Source organism: Siniperca chuatsi, linkage group LG18 (genome assembly GCF_020085105.1).
Source record: "Siniperca chuatsi isolate FFG_IHB_CAS linkage group LG18, ASM2008510v1, whole genome shotgun sequence".
In the NCBI taxonomy this organism is placed as follows: Eukaryota; Metazoa; Chordata; class Actinopteri; order Centrarchiformes; family Sinipercidae; genus Siniperca; species Siniperca chuatsi.
Genome location: NC_058059.1, coordinates 10,005,607 through 10,025,012, shown reverse-complemented (window position 1 = coordinate 10,025,012; position 19,406 = coordinate 10,005,607). Strand labels below are relative to the sequence as shown.

General features: G+C 38.2%; 2 protein-coding genes across 3 annotated transcripts in view; one reads left to right on the top strand and one right to left on the bottom strand.

Annotated features, from left to right (window-relative positions):
• shc3 (SHC (Src homology 2 domain containing) transforming protein 3) overlaps positions 1 to 15,731 on the top strand; it is a 24,483-nt gene extending 8,752 nt beyond the window's left edge. Inside the window, exons 3-12 of the mRNA XM_044174644.1 lie at positions 5,722 to 5,785; positions 7,301 to 7,420; positions 8,775 to 8,828; positions 9,375 to 9,426; positions 9,517 to 9,646; positions 9,836 to 9,989; positions 10,170 to 10,263; positions 10,376 to 10,567; positions 12,327 to 12,652; positions 12,830 to 15,731. Of these exons, the coding sequence (XP_044030579.1) occupies positions 5,722 to 5,785; positions 7,301 to 7,420; positions 8,775 to 8,828; positions 9,375 to 9,426; positions 9,517 to 9,646; positions 9,836 to 9,989; positions 10,170 to 10,263; positions 10,376 to 10,567; positions 12,327 to 12,652; positions 12,830 to 12,958 (1,315 nt within the window). The 3' untranslated portion in view covers positions 12,959 to 15,731. The remainder of the gene's footprint in view (positions 1 to 5,721; positions 5,786 to 7,300; positions 7,421 to 8,774; positions 8,829 to 9,374; positions 9,427 to 9,516; positions 9,647 to 9,835; positions 9,990 to 10,169; positions 10,264 to 10,375; positions 10,568 to 12,326; positions 12,653 to 12,829) is intronic.
• LOC122865785 (sphingosine 1-phosphate receptor 3) lies at positions 15,463 to 19,406 on the bottom strand. 2 transcript variants are annotated; one of them, XM_044174646.1, is made up of 2 exons: positions 19,267 to 19,406; positions 15,463 to 18,739 (listed from the first exon to the last, which is right to left on the bottom strand). In XM_044174646.1, exon 2 carries the CDS (start codon positions 18,666 to 18,668, stop codon positions 17,523 to 17,525), a length of 1,146 nt encoding a protein of 381 aa, XP_044030581.1. In that variant the 5' UTR covers positions 18,669 to 18,739; positions 19,267 to 19,406; the 3' UTR covers positions 15,463 to 17,522. The 2 variants fall into 2 exon arrangements, with proteins under 2 accessions (XP_044030581.1, XP_044030580.1); XM_044174645.1 differs by having other exon boundaries at positions 19,209 to 19,398.

Below are 19,406 nucleotides of genomic sequence, written 5' to 3'. Positions count from 1 at the left end.
AATGCCGAACTATTAACATGTACGAATCTGAAATACATGTAAGTTTATAGTTAGCTACATACTGAACATTTTGACGATCTGATGCTAACTCTACCTACGCTCCTACCAGGGTTTGTGTCTGTTTAGCAGTTGTGTACTTCAGCAGACACACAATGATTATAGTGACTAAGAGACCGACAATGATGACGCTATAGCTTGTCCAGGCAAAAAGGTAGGAGCAGAAAAGCGATGAGAAGAGCACAGAAAAGAAGAACAGCAGAAAACATGTAGAGCAAAAACAGAAAACATCAGCAGAAATTAGTAGAGAAATATTTTTTGAATTTGTTGCATTTTTTAAAATTGCATTGTTAGTAAAACTTTATGAACTGTATTATCAGTTCAAATTGGTCAGTGATAATGTTTTAGTGTGTCTAAATTAAAAATGTATTTTCTGAATTGAATTGCTGTCTGTGCCCAAATGTCTAATATCATAACTCCTTTAGTAATGGATGCATTTACTTTTGTCTGTTAAAACACTTTTTTAAAGAAAATCACTACTTTCTGTCATGCTTTAGCAGATATAAACGTATACTTACAAGCAGAAACGTAGTTCTCAGTATTAATAAGCTTCTATCTGCAATCCACCTGGATTTTGATATGATATGTATTTAGAGTACATTTAGGGTGTCTGTTATCACAATTTGTTTACATGGAATTTTCTGTGACTCCATGTGTATCTTTGAAATCATTGACCAATGTGCAGTGAGGCAAAGGCCAACAGTGAATCGGTTTGTGTCATGTCCACTTTTATGCTTGACTTCCTGAAGTCAGTCCAGACTAACGTTAGCTTGCAAGGCCACACAGTGGCATACTCTCTCCCTCTCTCACTGTGTGTATGTGTGTTTCTGTTTCCCTCTAATAAAGAGAGAGATAGACAAACACAGAGATAAAGCTATGTCTCATGCTGTTGCTATTATTAGATTTCTCCTTTTCTAAAAGAACCTACTGCTGTGTGTGATTTGTCCAGGTAGAAAAGATACAGAAATTTTACAGAACTTTTATCTTTCTGTCAGGAAACCAATATTCACTTTGTCTCAAAGGGGCATTTCACTTTTCTGCTTCAAAGCAGCTCTATCTTTAGCCACTATTTAATCCACATATTGTTGTCTTTGCATAAAAATTATAGCACGGTGATGGCCGCTGCAGATAAAACGGTTCATTTCATATCTTAAAGACAGTTTGATATTTTACTCTATGAGTCTCTAGCACTGTATACCGTTGCATAGTTACAAGAGGTGCAGTGCATTTGTAATGTTCCCTATGGCACCATATAAAACACTCTACACTCTATTGAATCTTGACTCAGGTCTATGTGGCCAAGGTGATTTCATTTTATGTGTAACAACCTGTAGAGTTCAAGCATACTGTTAATATTATCTTTTCTTCTTTTAGTTCAGTGTATTTATTTACTTTTTTGTTTTTTGTTTTTTTGTGTCTTTTCTCTCATTTATTTATGGGTAAGTCATATTTCATCCTCCATATGTTAATAAACACAAAATGAAAACAGATTGCAGCACCAGCAAATTAATTGATACATTCATATGTAAAACAATAATGTCATTAAATATATGAAAACGTGAAATACATTAAGTTAAAATAAGAACAAGGCAGTTACACAGGCAGTTACAGAAAAATAAAATATATATAAACTTGCATGTACTGTACATCTAGCCAACATTTTATTTCCCAAGGATTCCTGAATAGTCCAGTAACTCTCAGATCAAACTATGCAAAGGTGTAACAGAAGAGAAAAAAATACTAGCGGTAATAATAATAAGTACTTGATGTGAAAAAAATCAAAAGAATTCAATTATTAGATTATCACATAATTGTTAGAAACCACTAAGTGAAAAAACACATACCAGCTCATGTACCCTAAAATCAAATCTGCCTGACAACATGCCCTATACAAGTGAGTACAGCTACAAGTCTTCACGACTGAAATAGAGAGAAAAGGGGCCCAAAATTTTTAAAAATATATATCTGCTATTTTGCTTTTCTAGAGTTAATTTTTCTCATAGTAACAATAACTAGAAAATTTTTAGCCAAGCTAATAGCGTGGTTCTAGGGATAACAATGTGAGTTGATCGGTCCAGACTGAAATATCTCAACAACTACTGGATAGATTATCATGAAATTTGGTACAGATGTTCATGGTCCGTAGAGGATGAATCCTACTGACTTTGGTGATCTCCTGACTAGTCCTCATGTGGCCACCATGAGGTTGACATTAAGTTGGTGATACCCTGACTTTTCATCTACTGCCATCATCTGGTCAATATTTTTATTTGTCCAGTACTTTGATTAATTAGCTAATGTTAGCATGCTGAACATGGTATAAAATATACCTGCTAAACATCAGTGTGTTAGCATTGACATTAGCATTTAGCTGAGAGTTCTGCTGTGAATATCTACAGCCTCACAGAGCTGCTAGCATGGCTGTACTCTTAGCATGGGCGTTGTTTCAGCAAAAGCCAAGGTATGGCAATGTGACATGACTTCACAGAAATACTCACTAACAATGTGATTTGAGAAATATGAACTTACCTAAAACTTTTAATTTAAAAGCCAGGACCCTTCTACTGCACTCATTGAGGACAATTGGTCTATGAGGAGAAAATAGACCTCTGATAGGTCCATAATATGCCGTCAGTGAATATGAGTGTCAGTGAGTGAACTTGTTTGTTCCTCCATGATTTTCGACAGTGTGTTATGGAAGCATTTTGCCCAGCTGATTTAGATAAGTGCCCAAGAACCTGTACAAATGATGAATGTGATTCTAGGTATTTTTTTCTAGAAACAAATTAATTCAAACATGTTATTGAAGGCTGAAATCAGCCTCTGTGGTTAGGCCTTAGTACTTTGAAACTACAATAAATTTGTCTATTTTGTACCAAATTTTCCTTTTGTTTTTCTGTGTTTGGAACACCTCTTGGTTACCTACTAGAAATTAGCATGTAATTCAATGCATTTCTTTGTTTTTTGTGTTACTTTCAAATTACTTTCTTAAGAAGGGGTTATCAAACTGGACTTTACATTTCACGTCCCTCAATTAATTAATTAAATGTAATATTTTATTTTGTCCACAGCACAGTCCATATTTCCTTTGTAAAGTCAATATTTCATTTCAAGTTTTATATCCCATTTCACAATTATTACTATTCCATTCTGTAAACAGATTTTAAAATGTCAGTTTAATTTTAATATTAGCCTACTTAATTTAATTATTATTATTATTACCATACTTTTGTCTATTATTATTCTTCTGTGTTACATTTTTTGGGAGCAAATGCCAAGACACATTCTTTGTATGCTTGCACTGGCTAATAAAACAGATTCTGATTGAATGGACTATGTCATGCTGAAATATAATCCCAAAACCAAGATACAAAAATTCTCCAGGGTTGTGTAAATAGTAGCCTATGCATGCCTCAGTATTTGATGACCTGTGAATGAGAACGAGTTAGTCTTTTCAGCCATAACCCAAGCACTTCAGGCCTTCCTCCAAGCCTGTAGTAATGCCCTAGATTGTCAGGAGTATTATGCAGCAATCTCTGAAGGTGACTCATTTGGTCACAAGTTCCACTAAAAATGAAAAAACAAGCAAACCAACAAAAAGCTTAATTTTATATATTGGAGCTAAACCAGATACACTGTTGGAAAGGCCACGACCTGGAGCGCAGGATATGTCAGTATGAAGATTCTTCATGGCTCCTGCTTTGAGAAACCTTGGTGCATGTTTAAAGGTTTATAATCCAGCAACAAAAGAGGCTACAGACATGGGACCAACTGTTGTATACTCTCCACATCTTGTCTAGCTCCTCTTCCAGCCCTTGCTATTTTTGGAGCTTTTCGTGTTCCTTCTTTAATTAAATTTTATTTATATAGCACCAATTCATAACAGAAGTTATCTCATTGCACTTTTCCTATAGAGCAGGTCTAGACCATACTCTTTATAATATTAATTACAGAGACCCAACAAATCCCACCATGAGCAAGCATTTGGCGACAGTGCCAAAGAAAAACTTCCTTTAAGAGGCAGAAAGCTTGGACAGAACCAGACTCAATGGTGGGTGGCCATCCGCCGTTGCCGTGTTAGGTTTTGAGATAGAGAGAGAGACAGAGACAGAGGGGGGGCACAATGCAAATACCAAATATTTATTTATTTTTGAATAGTAGAATAGTAATTGTAGTGTTAATGTTAATAAATTTGTAATAATAGGAATGAAAGCTATAGGAAAAATAATGTCAGTATTTGTAACATAGCCAATAACAACAACTGTAGTAGCAGTTGTCAAGCAGGAACTCTGGGCTGGAAGTGGCCCACAACCACAGATCCAGTCTCTGCAGCTCCGGAGGCAGAAATACCTGCTGAAAGCGACAGAAGGAGAGAGGAGAGAAACGAGAAAGCACAAAACTACGAGAGAAGATGTTGAGTTAGTAACATGCAGTAATGGGATAAAAATGCATACAAATGGAAACAGCAACATCCTCCTCCTCCTCATCATCCTTGGGTTTCTGCTGCCTGAGGTATTCACTTAGCTGTTCATCACTGGGAGCCATCTTCCTGATGTACAACTGGATCTTTCTTGTTTCATCCTGGACAGTGGTTCAGACACTCACTAGTCCTCGGCCTCCCTTATTCCTCTTAATGCACAGTCTCAGGGTGGTGGAGTTGGGGTAAAAATTGTGAGGCACTTCCTTGTCTTGATATCAGGGGCTCTATCTCCTCCTTTGGCCAGTTTATTATACCAGTGGGGATGACTGGCAGGGCGCCAGTAATCAGATACCCCGCTGGTATATTAAATGTATTGAGAAATGTATGTGTTGATGGCTCGAATCTTGTTTATATCTATATCTATATCTATATTATATCTATATATTTATCTATTGCCTTGAGAGATGGATGAATTGCACAAAGATTTGATTGCACAGGATACAGCAGTAGGTTTAATCAGTCAGTATAATATATGGATATGTATAGAGACTGATATATATATATATATATATATATATATATATATATATTTGAATGGTCTTTCATGCTTTTAGGTTGTCGATAGATAGGTTGTAGATAGATGTTATTTTGTATGAAGGGTTTGCAAAAAAAGTAACCAGACTGACAACTGAAAGGGCGGTGTGTCTCATACAGACGATAAAGGGTACCTTGTGCGTCTGTGTGAGATGCCAAGGGGCCTGACAAAACGTCTGTATTTGACGACCTGGGAATGAGAACGGGTTGGTTGAGAGAGAGAGAGGCCAGGGGAGAGAGAGAGAGCTAAGTAAGTGGAAACACTAAGTTGCGCATCAAGCTGAGAGAGAGAGAGAGAGAGAGAGAGAGAGAGAGAGAGAGAGAGAGAGAGAGAGAGACTATGTCTCACTGCTGCGTTTCCTGAGTTTTGCTCATTACTGACTTATGATTGCAAATGATTATAAAAGAAAAACAAAACTATTTATTTTAAAAAAAACTGATTCCAAGGTATGGCAGCTGTCATACCTTGCCATACCTAATTGATGCCTATGACTCTTAGTCTTGTTCCTCCCAAGAGAAAATATTATTTTTGTTATCTTGGCAAAGTCCGTAATCATGAATACAATCTAACTTAATGCCAAAATAAGTGTGATTCTGTGGCTGTCTGTGTTCACCATCTTGGCTTCATCCTCCTCTCGCCCTCCATCTAGGGAAGCCATCAGCCTGGTGTGTGAGGCTGTTCCAGGGACCAAAGGAGCTCTGCGGAAAAGAAAGGTACATGGATGGACAGAGAGGGAAGGAGGGAGGGGGATATAGTGATCACGGGAGAAATGATGCCCGCACTGAGAGAACTGAGAAAATGAATGTTAGTGAAAGGTACAGTAGAGAGAAAAAGAGTAAACAGCATTAGATATTCATTTACTCTTTCACATTCTATATATAGCATCGCCTCTGTAAGTTATTTTTCTCTCATCCTTCCTTCATGTAAAAAGAGAGGGAAAACAGAGACAGATAGAGAGAGGAAGAAAAGATGAGAGAGTGAGATTGTACTCATTGAAGAGAGAGGCTGAGGAGAGAGAGGAGAGATGAAGTGGTATGGGACTGTATGTGCGTGGGCGTAGCTCCAGCCCACGATGCATTGCACACCGTGCACAGTGCTTAGTGACTCATGTAGTGCACAATATCTGTGATCAGGAGGCTGAGCTAGTGTGTGTGTGTGTGTGTGTGTGTGTGTGTGTGTGTGAGCGTTTGTCTTGTGTGAGTGCGTGCACGTACATGGTGTGTGTCCACAGTGTGTGAGGAGACTGTGTCTGAATGTGGGGTGTGAAATGAAGCATTACTCTGCTCTCTAGAGCTTGTTCAAATGTCAGGGAAGAGTATATAACACAAAATCAGTGCCGACTAGTTTCTCTCTCAGAATAGATGTAATATATAAGATAATGTTATTTTGGCTGTGTGACAAATGCACTATGGTGACATCATACTGAGAATTTTGAATGGGTTTGACTAATTTTATTTGGCCTCTTTGCCTCCATTCTTCATCAAAATCACCACTCACAACAGTATTTTAAGTATCCAACACTTCACAGTCCCCTATTATTAGATTAATTTGCGTGTGCAAATGTTTCTTCTGTATTTATTTACTCGTGGTGAAATGACACTTTAATGGATAATACTCCTTAAGGGAATAGTTCGACATTTTTGGGAAGTATGCTTAGTGACTTATTCACAGAGACTTAGTGAATATGAGGCTATAAGTTAGCTTAGCTTAGCATAAAGACTAGAATCAAGAGAAACAACTAGCCTAGCTCTGTCCAAAGATAATAAAATCCGCTTACTCATGCCTCTAAAGCTCAATAATTAGTTCTGGTTTTACAGAACGTTATGTGCTGGACTATTTCTTGATCTGGCACCAGGCGCAGTGATTCCAGGAAGTCACTGCGCCTGTGCAAGAAATAGTCCGGATATATAATATTTCCATTTGTGAGCTTTAGAGGTGCTGGTAGGTGGATTTTCTTACTGTTGGACGGAGCCAGGCTAGTTTTTCCCACCTGTTTTCAGTCTTTAGCTTAAGCTAAACCAAGCTAAGCGGCTCTGTCTGCTAACCAGCTGCTGGCTGTAGCTTCATATTTACTGTATAGACATTAGAGTGGTATCGAACTTCTCATCTAACTCCCAGGAGGAAAGCAAATATGCTTTTTTCCCCAAAAAATTTTGAATAATTTAAGATATACTGCATAATTGGTAAAAATATTTGTGTCTGTCTGTGTCCTCCTCTGATCCTCTCAGCCACCGTCCAAAGCTCTGTCCAGTATCCTGGGGAAGAGCAACCTGCAGTTTGCTGGCATGTCCATCAACCTAAATATCTCCACCAGTAGCCTCAACCTGATGACCCCTGATGGCAAACAGGTCAGTGTGCAACCTTTGGATACAATTACAGGCTTCTGTGAGCTGCATACATGTGATAAAAATAAATGATACTGCTATGATAGTATGTTTAAGAACATAGTAGCACCTTTGTATTAGAGGGTCTGAACAAACCTCTCAGAAACCACACATACTGTGTGTTAGCTATTGCTCTGCACAAGTAATACTGGGTCAGAAAGCAAAGATACCTAAAAAACATTCACTGAAGAAGGCCATGGGATACGCTTGAAAGCTCAGTAAATAACTAAGTGGACATTGCGTTTTAAAATATTTACTTCACATATAGTATGTGTCCCGAAGGTCAGGAATGAATCTCCACGACCAACTAAAAAAGATGAAAAAAGTTATCCAAAGGACATTTGTTTCCAAATTAAGGTTGATGTCTTCTTTTTCTTATCTTATTTTTAGCCATTGCTAAGTGATTTTTTTATAGAACAAAGGATATTTGTTTAAGGGGGTTTATGTAATAAACAGTTAAAAGAGGAAGCCAAGCAAGAGCACATGACCTGTCCAGATTTTGCTACAATTACCAGAGGAGGCAAGTTGATTTTCCCTATGCTTATCACTATATTTAGTTATATGGGTAACAAAATAGTTTTCTTTGCCAGGGGTGGTCAGTACATTCCTGTCTACCCCAGTGTCCTTCTTGATACTGCCAGCAGATGGTGCCAAAGTAAATAATTCAATAATTTAAATCTTACATAGTTAATCAAACAAGATAGAATAACATTTATGATATCTTGAGTATCAGTTGTCAAGATATCAATGACATTAACCATACTGTTTTAATTATTTTGAGAAACTGAAGTTGCATGTTAAGAAATTCAATCCACAATGGATTGTCAGTCAAACCACAACTTTTCGTTTTTATGTATTAAACAAACAAGATACAAAGTGTTAACAAGTGAGCATTAGAGGTGCTGGTAAGCTACTCCCTAATTCTACTTTTTATGCTAAGCAAAGCTAATCACATCTTCTGGCTCCAGCTCCACATTTAAGGGACAGACATAAGAGTGGTATAGATCTTCACATCTAACTCTCAGCAAGAAAATGAATAAACATATATCTCAAAATTTCAAACTATTCCTTTAAAGGCCTTTGTTTCAGAAATCTTACAGATCTGAATACCTCTAATATAGATGCCTCACAGTGTGTTAGATACCAGTCGGTCCTCTGTCATTTGATAGAGTGGGTAAGAAATTAACCAAATTCTGACATGCATTTTAAAGTATATACAGTATGTGTGCAGAATTAATGCATGTGCTTCTGTATCTATCTGTGTGTATAAAGAGGCATTTGCTAACTAACATGTTCTGTATAATTTTGATCTTGACAGATCATAGCCAACCATCACATGCAGTCCATCTCCTTTGCATCAGGTGGAGACCCTGTAAGTAACACAATGGCCTGTGTCAAATTAACTGGCATCTGTGTCATGTGATAATGAAAACCTAAACTACTTCATAACCAAAAGATTTTATTTACTAATACAATTTTTTTAATTGTCCATGGGAGATACTATTATTTATCAAAAGTCATGTTGTCCTATCTTTATTAACTGGAATTTTTGGAACACACTTCCATACAGTATATTTATTTACAGTGCAGAGAAGATTGTGTCATCATACTGTGTGGACAATTTGTATATAGTCTAGATTTAATTACTCTTACAGACAATACTGTACATTAATCACAGAAGACCTGTTCCAAAATATGTTTATCCCTCTTCAAACATAACCAAATATCCAAATTGTATTATATTATTAATTAGTTATTCCATATTTGGAAAGTATGAATTTCAACCTTCCCATCACTCGTATTAAAAACCAATATGTAATAATGGTAACTTAACCAGAAAATAAAGGTTGCTGTATGAAGGTATTATGGTATTTTATAGTTGGAGATTATTACAACAGTTGTAATGTGTCTTTTTTAGGACACAACAGATTATGTTGCCTATGTAGCAAAGGACCCCGTTAACAGAAGAGGTAGGTGATCATGCCTATATTACTCTACAGAGTCTCTCATATCTCACCTGCAACATGCTCATTTAAATTTTTTGCTCTGGCCCTTGTCAGCATGTCACATCCTGGAGTGCTCTGATGGGCTGGCCCAGGACGTCATCAGCACCATCGGCCAGGCCTTTGACCTTCGCTTCCAGCAGTACCTGCAGTGTCCCTCAAGCAAACTGTCCTCCACACATGACAGGTGAGGTGTTCATGATACACGTAACACTCACAAAAGTACATATTTACTAACACATACACATACACACACACACACACACACACACACACACACACACACACACACACACACACACACACACAGACGGACACACACACACACAGACACAGCCAGTATTGAGTTTTATGATCAAACCATGTTTTTCCTCAGGGTATTAAACATGGAGGAGTTACCATGGACCGAGGAGGAGGAGGAGTCAGCAGAACATCCTTATTATAACAACATCCCTGGCAAGATGCCACCCCCTGGAGGCTTCATCGATACCCGGCTGACCAATCAGAATGCAGCGCCAGATGGATGCCAGGTACAATACAATTTATGTGGATTCATCTCAGGAACTAGAACAGAAGAACTTTTGTTCTCATGTTGATGTAATCTCAATAACATAATTAATGTTGAGTCTTTTTTAAATATCAACTCTGATCTTCTTTACTTAATTGAGTAATATATTTTAACTGATAACCGTGTGTCTGTATTTCATCAGATGGGCCCAGGTTCAGTAGATCAGACATATTACCAGGGGCGGCACTGTGGAGAACACTGGGGAGATGATAGAAAGCCCATATTCATACAACAGGGTAAGAAAATCCATGCTTCCCCCTTCTTAAATACATAAGGCGTGTTTAATTTTGCAGAATTTCATCAATTCAACACTACTGCTATGATTGTTTCTCCAAATGTCTACTGTAGGATCATTTGATATAAGCAGTCTGCCTGAGAGTAAAGGTCAGGCACCAAAAACAGGGGAGATGCCCGCGTATGTGAACACTCAGCTGATTGACGCCCAGGTGCTCGCAGCACTCCAGGCAGAGGCGGAAAATGTGACAAAGGGCATGGCAGCTGCAGCCAAAGAGAGCCCACAGAAGGATCTGTTTGACATGAGTAAGTCTTGGTTGGCTTATAGTGAAGTTTCAGTTTCTGTTGGTCATGTGATTTCAATAGTGGATTTGGAAGCACTCATTAAGACACACCTGTTGAAGCATTACAAATAATCTGAACAGGATCTTTGCCTTGCTTTCAAAATAACATTGTATAATTACTTTCTAATCAGAGTTCTTAATTATAGAGGTTTCCCAGCTTTTGTTTCTCAGTGACTTCAGTGTAGCATTATAATAACACCATATCCGTATGAGGACAATAGGAGGACAGGGTTATTGTCAGTGTACAGCTTTATTCTTTCCTCCTTTCAACTTCAACCTTAGCTTTGCTATAAAGATGTGTGTAACTATGTATGAAAAATCTATGACACAAATTACATGTGAGCAGTGAACTGTTCTTATATAAAATCTAAGTTGGCGTCCACCTACTGTAGTTAACTGTTAACACTCACATTTTACTTTGTTCCTCCACTAACAAACTCCAGCACTTTTATGAAAGAAAGTCATAATTTAATCAAAATTATCACTGGCTCTTTTAGAAATACAGTTTTATGTATAAACAGCATAACAGAATAAGAATACATACAAAATGATATGACTAAGTAAGAGGCTTAGTGGTTATATTTGTTGGTTTTAAACAAGGTCCTGGTCCTTTCTGTGTAAAGTTTGTATGTTCTCCCTCTGTCCATGTCCTGTCACGATCTAAATAAATGCCTGTCAGGTTAATTGGTGACTCTATATTGCCTGTAGGTTTGAGATTAAGGTGAATGTCATGTCATTACCTTTGTAATGGGCTGGCAACTGTCTAATGTGTTTCCCTGCCTATAACCCAATACATGCCGGGAAAGGCTTTAACCCTGCCCTCTCCCAGAGGACCTGAAAAATAATAAGTGGGTACAGAGAGTGAATGTATGGACATAGAGAACAAATCAGCACACTGAATAGAACCTTCAGGCTTACAGTTACAACACTGCGTCATCAGCATATCATCGCATCAGTTTGCAAATTATGTGACATACAAAGTATACAGATATATGTACATACAGATATACTGTACACACAAATTGAGTGTACAGACGGAGTAAAAAATTGAGAAGAAAATAATGTCTACAATTTAACTTTGTGGTACTCCACTGACGAAGTATACAGAGTAAGAAAAGTTATTTCCATGAATAACATCCTCTTCAATTTGAACTATAAATATGGGTCTACTTTATATATAAACTGTTTTTTTTCCTAAGTGAGGAAAAATGTTGCACGTGCACATTTATCAGTGGAGTGGTTAAAAAAAGTTAAATGGTCAACAAAAGTTACAACACTTCTACAACAGACAGTTATATTCTTTAAATGCACCTACATACTTTTGTTTTGCAGGGTATTTTGAAAATTTGAGTATCTGATATAAATATCTTCATTCAGGAAAAGTTTGCATTACCGCCACCTCTCGATCCGTGAAATAGTGTGAAACCATTGGCAGGAATGTCTATTGCATCAGCTCCGTGCATGAGACAAACAAAACGGGTCCCATTCTTAGAAACATTGCTCCATAGCACTACTAGTGGTCAAAAACTTCACAGGGTACCTTTTTAAAGGGCCCATTTCATGGGGAAAGAGAGAGAAAGGAATGACATGCAATAAAGGTCCTTAGCCAGATTCATAGTTTACAAGTCTTGACAGATGTAGGATGTAAAAGTTAAAACATTTTCTACAGATTTCCTTCCTCTCTTAATTCACCATTTTGGCACTGCCCTCACCTATACCAGAGCCCTTCGAGGATGCCATTCAGTCGCAGTCCCATCCGCTGTCCCAGGGTCAAGCCCAGTCCCAGGTTTCTGGTCTTCACAAGGCTGCATCTGTAGACAACTCAAGCCCTCTTCTTGTGCGCTCACTGGCCTTCCGGGCACAGGAGGAGCTGGAGGGCCAGACGTGGTACCATGGCAAAATGAGCCGCCGTGACGCTGAAAAACTGCTGAAAGAAGACGGGGACTTCCTGGTTCGTAAGAGCACTACCAACCCAGGGTCCTACGTATTGACGGGCATGCACAATGGACTTGCCAAACACTTACTGCTGGTGGACCCTGAGGGCACGGTAAGATGGGGTTAAAGGACATGTAGAGTGTGTTTCAGGGAGATAGTGTAGAAAGAAAAGACTGAAGGGGTCAGTGAGTAGGAATGCATAAAGTGAAATATTTTTCATTGTGCAAGCTAAAATTAAACTTCTTATTAGGCCACAACAGACATTTAACATCTCTTTCTCTTTTCAAAGGTACGGACAAAAGATCATATATTTGACAGCATTAGCCATCTTATTGGCCATCACCGTGACAACAATCTGCCGATTGTGTCAGCTGGGAGTGAACTGTGTCTCCTACAGCCCGTTGGAAGGAAACAGTAATGTCGGCAATGCCTGATGGGAAATTGTAAGCTCTGGACAGTCTCTCCTACCATGCTGAAACTTGAAGTTGAAACATGAAGAGAAGATGCTTAAAGGCTCGATGCGCTGACAGTATTTTTGGGAAATTGGCCCATGGTTACTTTACTGGAGGCACTGGAAGAAGCAAGATTTGTTTAAGATAAAAAATTATTTATAGAACTGTTATTATTTTGTTGTGATGACTGAAATGCTATATTTTTGAGAAGACATGGGTGCATTTGGACATAATATCTTAATTTGGTGTTTTAAAAGATTTAAAAAAAAAGACAATTGTTCTTGTAGTTTAGATTAAGTGCAAATCAAACCTCAAAGAGGTGTTAACAAGAGTATTTTAGAATAAAAACCTGAAATTTTAGTTTTGTCTGTCAAGCACAACCACATTTCTACAGGAACCGTTGGCTAAGAGGTTGAGGAAACAAAAACAGTTTGGACAACAAATGCTGTTTATAATGAATTACTTTGGGAAAAATGTCCTTTAATCTCACCAATAGCGTGACATCTCACTCAATTAGTCACTATATGAAATCTGCTTTTATTGGGGATTAGAACTGAATGTGTTTTGCTTTGCAGTGGTCACAAAGTGTTGGGGTGCAAACAGACATCCTTCATAGTGCTGTCAATGGCTTTAAAGATAAACTTTTTTATGAAGTATTTTCTTGTGTCACTGCAGTCGCATGACTTAAAATCAACCGTTCTTGTGGACATCTTCGTAGACCTTGATACCCCTTTATTTGAAAGAGGTTCTTGTGTATGCTGACACTGTAAAATATTTATGCTTTTCAACCAGTTATTATTTCTGAATTGGTTTTCGCTGGATTCTTCTTTTAGGTGTGTAGTCAATGATTAGTTTTGGGGCTTGAGTCATGCAATGGATATTCTCACATTCTTAATCAACATTTTCGGCTTTTTTTTGTGCTTTTAAAAGTAATTGTTTGAATTTGAATGATCACAAATGAATAGCACAATGAGAAAGTTAGATCAGTTAGACCATCTGTGTCAGTTGTACCAAGGCATATTACCAATGTGTTGAGATGTAATTTACACTTTTTACTTAAGAGTCTGAATTAGACGTTGAGTTCACACAGTGCGCACTCAATACAGAATGTTTAATATTAGATCACCTTCACTTATTGATGTGTGTGGATATCTTATGGCAAGACTACTGTGTCACCACTAAATGTCATCACAGAAATGCTTGTTTACCCTGTTGTCACACTCACTTCAATTCTCTTGTGTTATTACTTATTAGTAGCAAAGGATGCTGGCTGTGTATTGTACTACAGTACAGGGGAACTCAATCAAGGCAAGTTTTCAATCATTATTGCTTGACAGGTCAGAGTTAATTTGCATTTTGCAGTCCACTGTACACAATCATTCCTCAGAACTGCTGTATTTAGGTTATGCAGACTGTTTTTGTAGAGTGGGAATCACAATTTTGAAATGGCTTATAGAAATAGTACACAGCATTCCTCAGAACTGCTGTATTTAGGTTATGCAGACTGTTTTTGTAGAGTGGGAATCACAATTTTGAAATGGCTTATAGAAATAGTACACAGCAGTTCTGGCAACAGACTTTTTAAATGCTCTCATCTTTACTATTGTCAGTACTCTGATGGATACCAAATGTGAATGGGGCATTGTATTTGATATGCACTGGACCACTTCAATTGAACCCAAATCAGCATGTGTTCAATGAGTTTGACAAGACAGATGCAATGTAATATAACGTGCCTGTATTTTGCTGCAAGAGGGAGTGTACAGTAGATGTATCTCACAACAACATATATTTTAACAAAGAGCAGTATTGGTTATAAAAATATCCAGCACCAGATCCATTTTGGTTTAAGCCGATTAGACTTTCCTTGATTCCTTGTGTCCCTTTCAGCAGAGTTCATGAGAGGAAGAGCCTAACATATTGGCATTTTTTGAGAGAAAGGTGAGAAGAGAAGGGCACAAACAATCATTGAGGGTTTTTTTAAGGTTATCAGCCATTCACTTTTACTTTGTCCAATTCTTTGTGACATAATTTCATCAAATCTAATATCTTGGGAGAAGGAATAATGCGCTAAATTAAAAAAGAAAAAAAGCACTATGCTAATATAAAGAATTCTTTTGAGATTAGTCTTTATTTCTGAAGAGCAACTTTGTAGAATCACCTTAGCAAAATGTTTTGAATAAAGCATATACAGTATAGCAGGAACAACTCCATACTTGAATCTGTCTGATAAAATGATGATTAGCTATGTGGCATAAAGAAATTATACAACCAAACACGCTGGGACACAAAAAGAACATGGCTTCTTTCCAGATTTCTGTTGATGAAAATGTGCCTTTTATTTGTACAAATGGTATTTGATTTCTCTTTCTCTCTCTCTTCAAAGTGCAATAGCTGATCTTCAATGGGGCATGCCTGTTCACTAGAGGTTGTGTTTTGCCCTGCTGCGTGTTGCTGCTTGAGACTACTGTTTTCTCTCTCTATCTGTCTCTTTCTCTCCCTCCCTTCCTCCCTCTCTATTATATATTATAAATGTATCATTTCCAGATTCTAAATATAAATCTTTGTCAGAGGGAATCACACAGAAACTCAATATTTTGGAACAGGTATAGTTAAAAAAAAGAAAATAAAAACAAAGAAACATGTCCAAATGATGTTTACAGATTTAATCTTTTGGTTGTATGGGTTTATCATTATTCTGTATGACTGTTGGCAATAAAACCGTGAATGTGCAGAATCTCTCATTGTCTCTGCTGTAATAATATCATCTTTTAGTTTATGTTAAACCCAGCATTTAGCCACAGTGTCATCAGTTTCCTCTAAAATTTTAAAGGATTGGTTTATCCAAATTCTTTCTCACTTACTTCTAGTGATATCCTGCCATGCAGATAGTTATGGTTTATTTGTGCTCAGATTTTGAGATAAAAAATAATATCCATAAACATGTCCTTGTTATTCTGGATAATCCATAGAACACACTGTTGAAAGTTTTAATAGGGACTTCTTTTGTACAAAAAAAAGTAGTTAGTCAAATATAGGATATGTTATTTTTCAATGCTGTGAACAACGCAAATAAAAATCCATGTACCTCTGTTGTATTGTGTTGGCTGCAGAAATGTCTCTAAACGTGGACATGCAAAATCAAAAATTCCTGCATGGCTAAATACCACTACAAATAAATGAGAAAATAATATATATTTATTAGTAATTTCGATGAATTAACCTTTAAGTTATTTTCTCAAAGGAATGAGGAAGATGCTGCGACATGGCAACATGAGGTGATCCAGGTGAATCCTCCCTACACAGTATGTTTACTCTTTTTTTACTTTATTGTGTCAAAGCTAATATTTTTGCATCATATAAATAGCTGCATGTAGTACACTATTTCTATTTCACATGCTGCATTCACATGCCTCTTCCTTCAGTTTACCAGCGTCATGCTTTTAAAGTTAATACAAAACTTTTCCACTTATAAAATACAGAAAAACACAAACAACTATTTCAATTTGGTACTGAAATGAGGCTTAAATAGATTCTGTACTGTTCATGCAGCATGTGACAATATCTAGTCAGCATTGAGGATATTAACTACCATTATTAACCAGCAGATGGAACCCTGGTATCACTTTAAGCTACTGATGTTACTGCATCAGTGACATTAATTCTTTGTACAGAGATAAAGATGCGGTTTGACCATGATGCTACTTATAAAATAAAAAGGGTAGCAGGTTTGACTGCATGTGTTTTTATCTCATTTACATCACATATGCAATTTATAATGCAGTTTTCATTACAGTAACTGCACAGTATACTGTAGTATTACTGAGTAAATACAAAATGACAGAATAGAATAATAAATAATTTCCATAGTTTGTCATTACACTAATAATTGTCTACAATCATTCATCTTTACATTAATTTGCAGAATTATAATTGCACTTTAATTCATTGCAGGTGATTTTTCACTTCTTATTTGTCTTAAATGATCTCTAACCGCAGAGGTAAATACTTTTTCTGTCAAGGGTTAAGAGCACCATTCATTCGCATCGTCATTGTCCTGCAAAAACCACATACAAACAATGCATTTTTTCAGACGATCCAATAGGTTCTAACATGGTTTATTTTCTCAACCAATAAAGGGTTTATCCTTTGTTAAATTACCAAATTTGGAGATACATGGTTCTCACTGGACGGTGATGAAATAAGACCTGTACTTGGTGATATTGATTATCTTATTGAACATATTGGCCTCATAAATGTATCAGTCTAATGCCAAGTGTAGACATTTTAATAAGCTTTGCAATTATGGATGATTGCAGACATATCAATATCAAGCACAAAGGAGAAACCACTGCCCTGCAGCTTCTGCCTAAAGTCTACATTTCATTCAAGAAATCCTTCATTCTAAATCAGTCACAACTCAAATTCCTTTTCGTCACCAATTCAGTCCACTGTGACCACTGAACAGGCCCGTGACATTACATTAGGACCACCCTCACCTTCCTACTGTAGATATCTTGCTCCCTTCTTTCAGTCTTTTCTGTCACTCTCAAGGACGGCCTGAGCAGCCCCTCCTGCCACCACTGAGACCTCGCAATGGGCCGGGTCTGTCTCCTGCTCCTTCTCCAGCTCTGCCTGCCTGGAGTTCTGCTGGTTCTGGTTGGGGTTGTTCTGGCTGCTCCACGACTTGCTCCTGCTGCGGCTGGGCTCCAGAGACGACCTGTTCCCGCTGCCGTTTACAGAAGCCTTCCCCCTGTAGCAAATGCCACACACCAGAGCCAGGAAGGCCCGTCTCATCTCGCGGCTCGCCAGAGTGTAAATGACTGGGTTCATGGCTGAGTTGAGCACAGCCACTGCAATGAACCAATCAGCCTTGTAGAGGATGTGGCAGCCCTGCTCACATGCCACATCCACCAGGAGCAGGACAAAGATGGGCATCCAGCAGGCGATGAAGACCCCAACTACAATGATGACAGTGCGCAGCAGGGAAATCGCATGCTCAGAGTTTCTGTGCTTGCTCACCTTTCGGCTGCTGGACTTAACCAGGATGTAGATGCGGGCATAAAGGACTGACATGGCTAAGAGCAAAACCATGAAAACTATCATACAGAAAGCTACATATTTCTTGCTGTAGAGAGGGAGGACTGTGGAGCAATCGGGGAGGTTGTCCAGGCAGTTCCAGCCTAGTATAGGCAAAGCTCCAAGAGATATAGCGATCAGCCAGCAGGTCCCTATGAGCAGAAACACTCTGTAGTTCTTGTTGGCATCATAAGGCCTCATTTTGATCATAGTCAGGTGTCTCTCTATAGCAATAGCCAGGAGACTGAAAATGGAGGCGCCAAGTGCTACAAATAGGCTTCCCTCTCTGACAAACCAGAGAGTAGTTGAGAGCTGCAGGGTCTTCTCTCCTGACAGGAGCAGGTTGACCAGGTAAGCGACTCCAGCCAGCAGGTCGCACAGTGCCAGGTTGGCAATAAAGAAGTACATGCGGTTGTGGAACCTGTGGTTTTTCCATATGGCTACCAGCACCGTGAGGTTCTCCAAGACGATGAAGCTGCATATGATAAGGAACACAGTGGTTTTGGCGTCCACAGGGCCAGCGCTCGTGCCATTGCTGGGCCGATGGTCCAGCTTTCCTGTGTAGTTGTAGTGGAGGAATATCTGAGGGTTGATCATCTTCAAAGCTGCTGACACTGGATGTCAGAAGTGAGCAAGGAGTCCAGTGTCAGCAGATCCACCGTGTTCAACTGCAGTGGAAGATGTGTGAGTGTTATTACAGAAAGCAGCCAATTCATAGTTCAGTATATTGTCATTATCCAGTAATTCATGTTTTTATTCTGATGGATTTAAACTAAATAATCAAGTTTCCCTTACTCCTATGGAAACAAGAGGTCATTAAGACTTGCAAATACCTGCAGAACACTTAAAAATATAGGAAGCATATAGTCTACACCTTAAAGCACACCCTGGTGCTGTTTGTTTGTTTGTTTACATAGTCACCATTTCCCGAACTAAAAGGGGCTCATTTAAAAGTGTTTATTAATCTTTACCTTGGCTTTTTAGACATGCAATTATCTTTATTGTTAATCACAATCATACACTGTAGACATAATCGATTTCACCTCACGGTAAATTAGACCTCGCAGTTGTAATTGACCTATATTTGCCGATTTGAGCAGTCTAGTTTTCCCAAATGATAGCCTTAACTCAACTTACCGTGGGATGCTTGCAATCAAGGTTTAGTTGAGTGTTAAACGCACACTGAAAGACATACATTGCATTGCTGAGTAGTCGATTCTCCGTGTTTCCGAGATTTGATGTTGAACTGTAATTCCTTTTCTCTCGCTCAGTGGATGAGAGCAGCTCCTCATCTTTCACTGATCTCGAAACTCCGGAGTTGTCGACGGTTGGCTG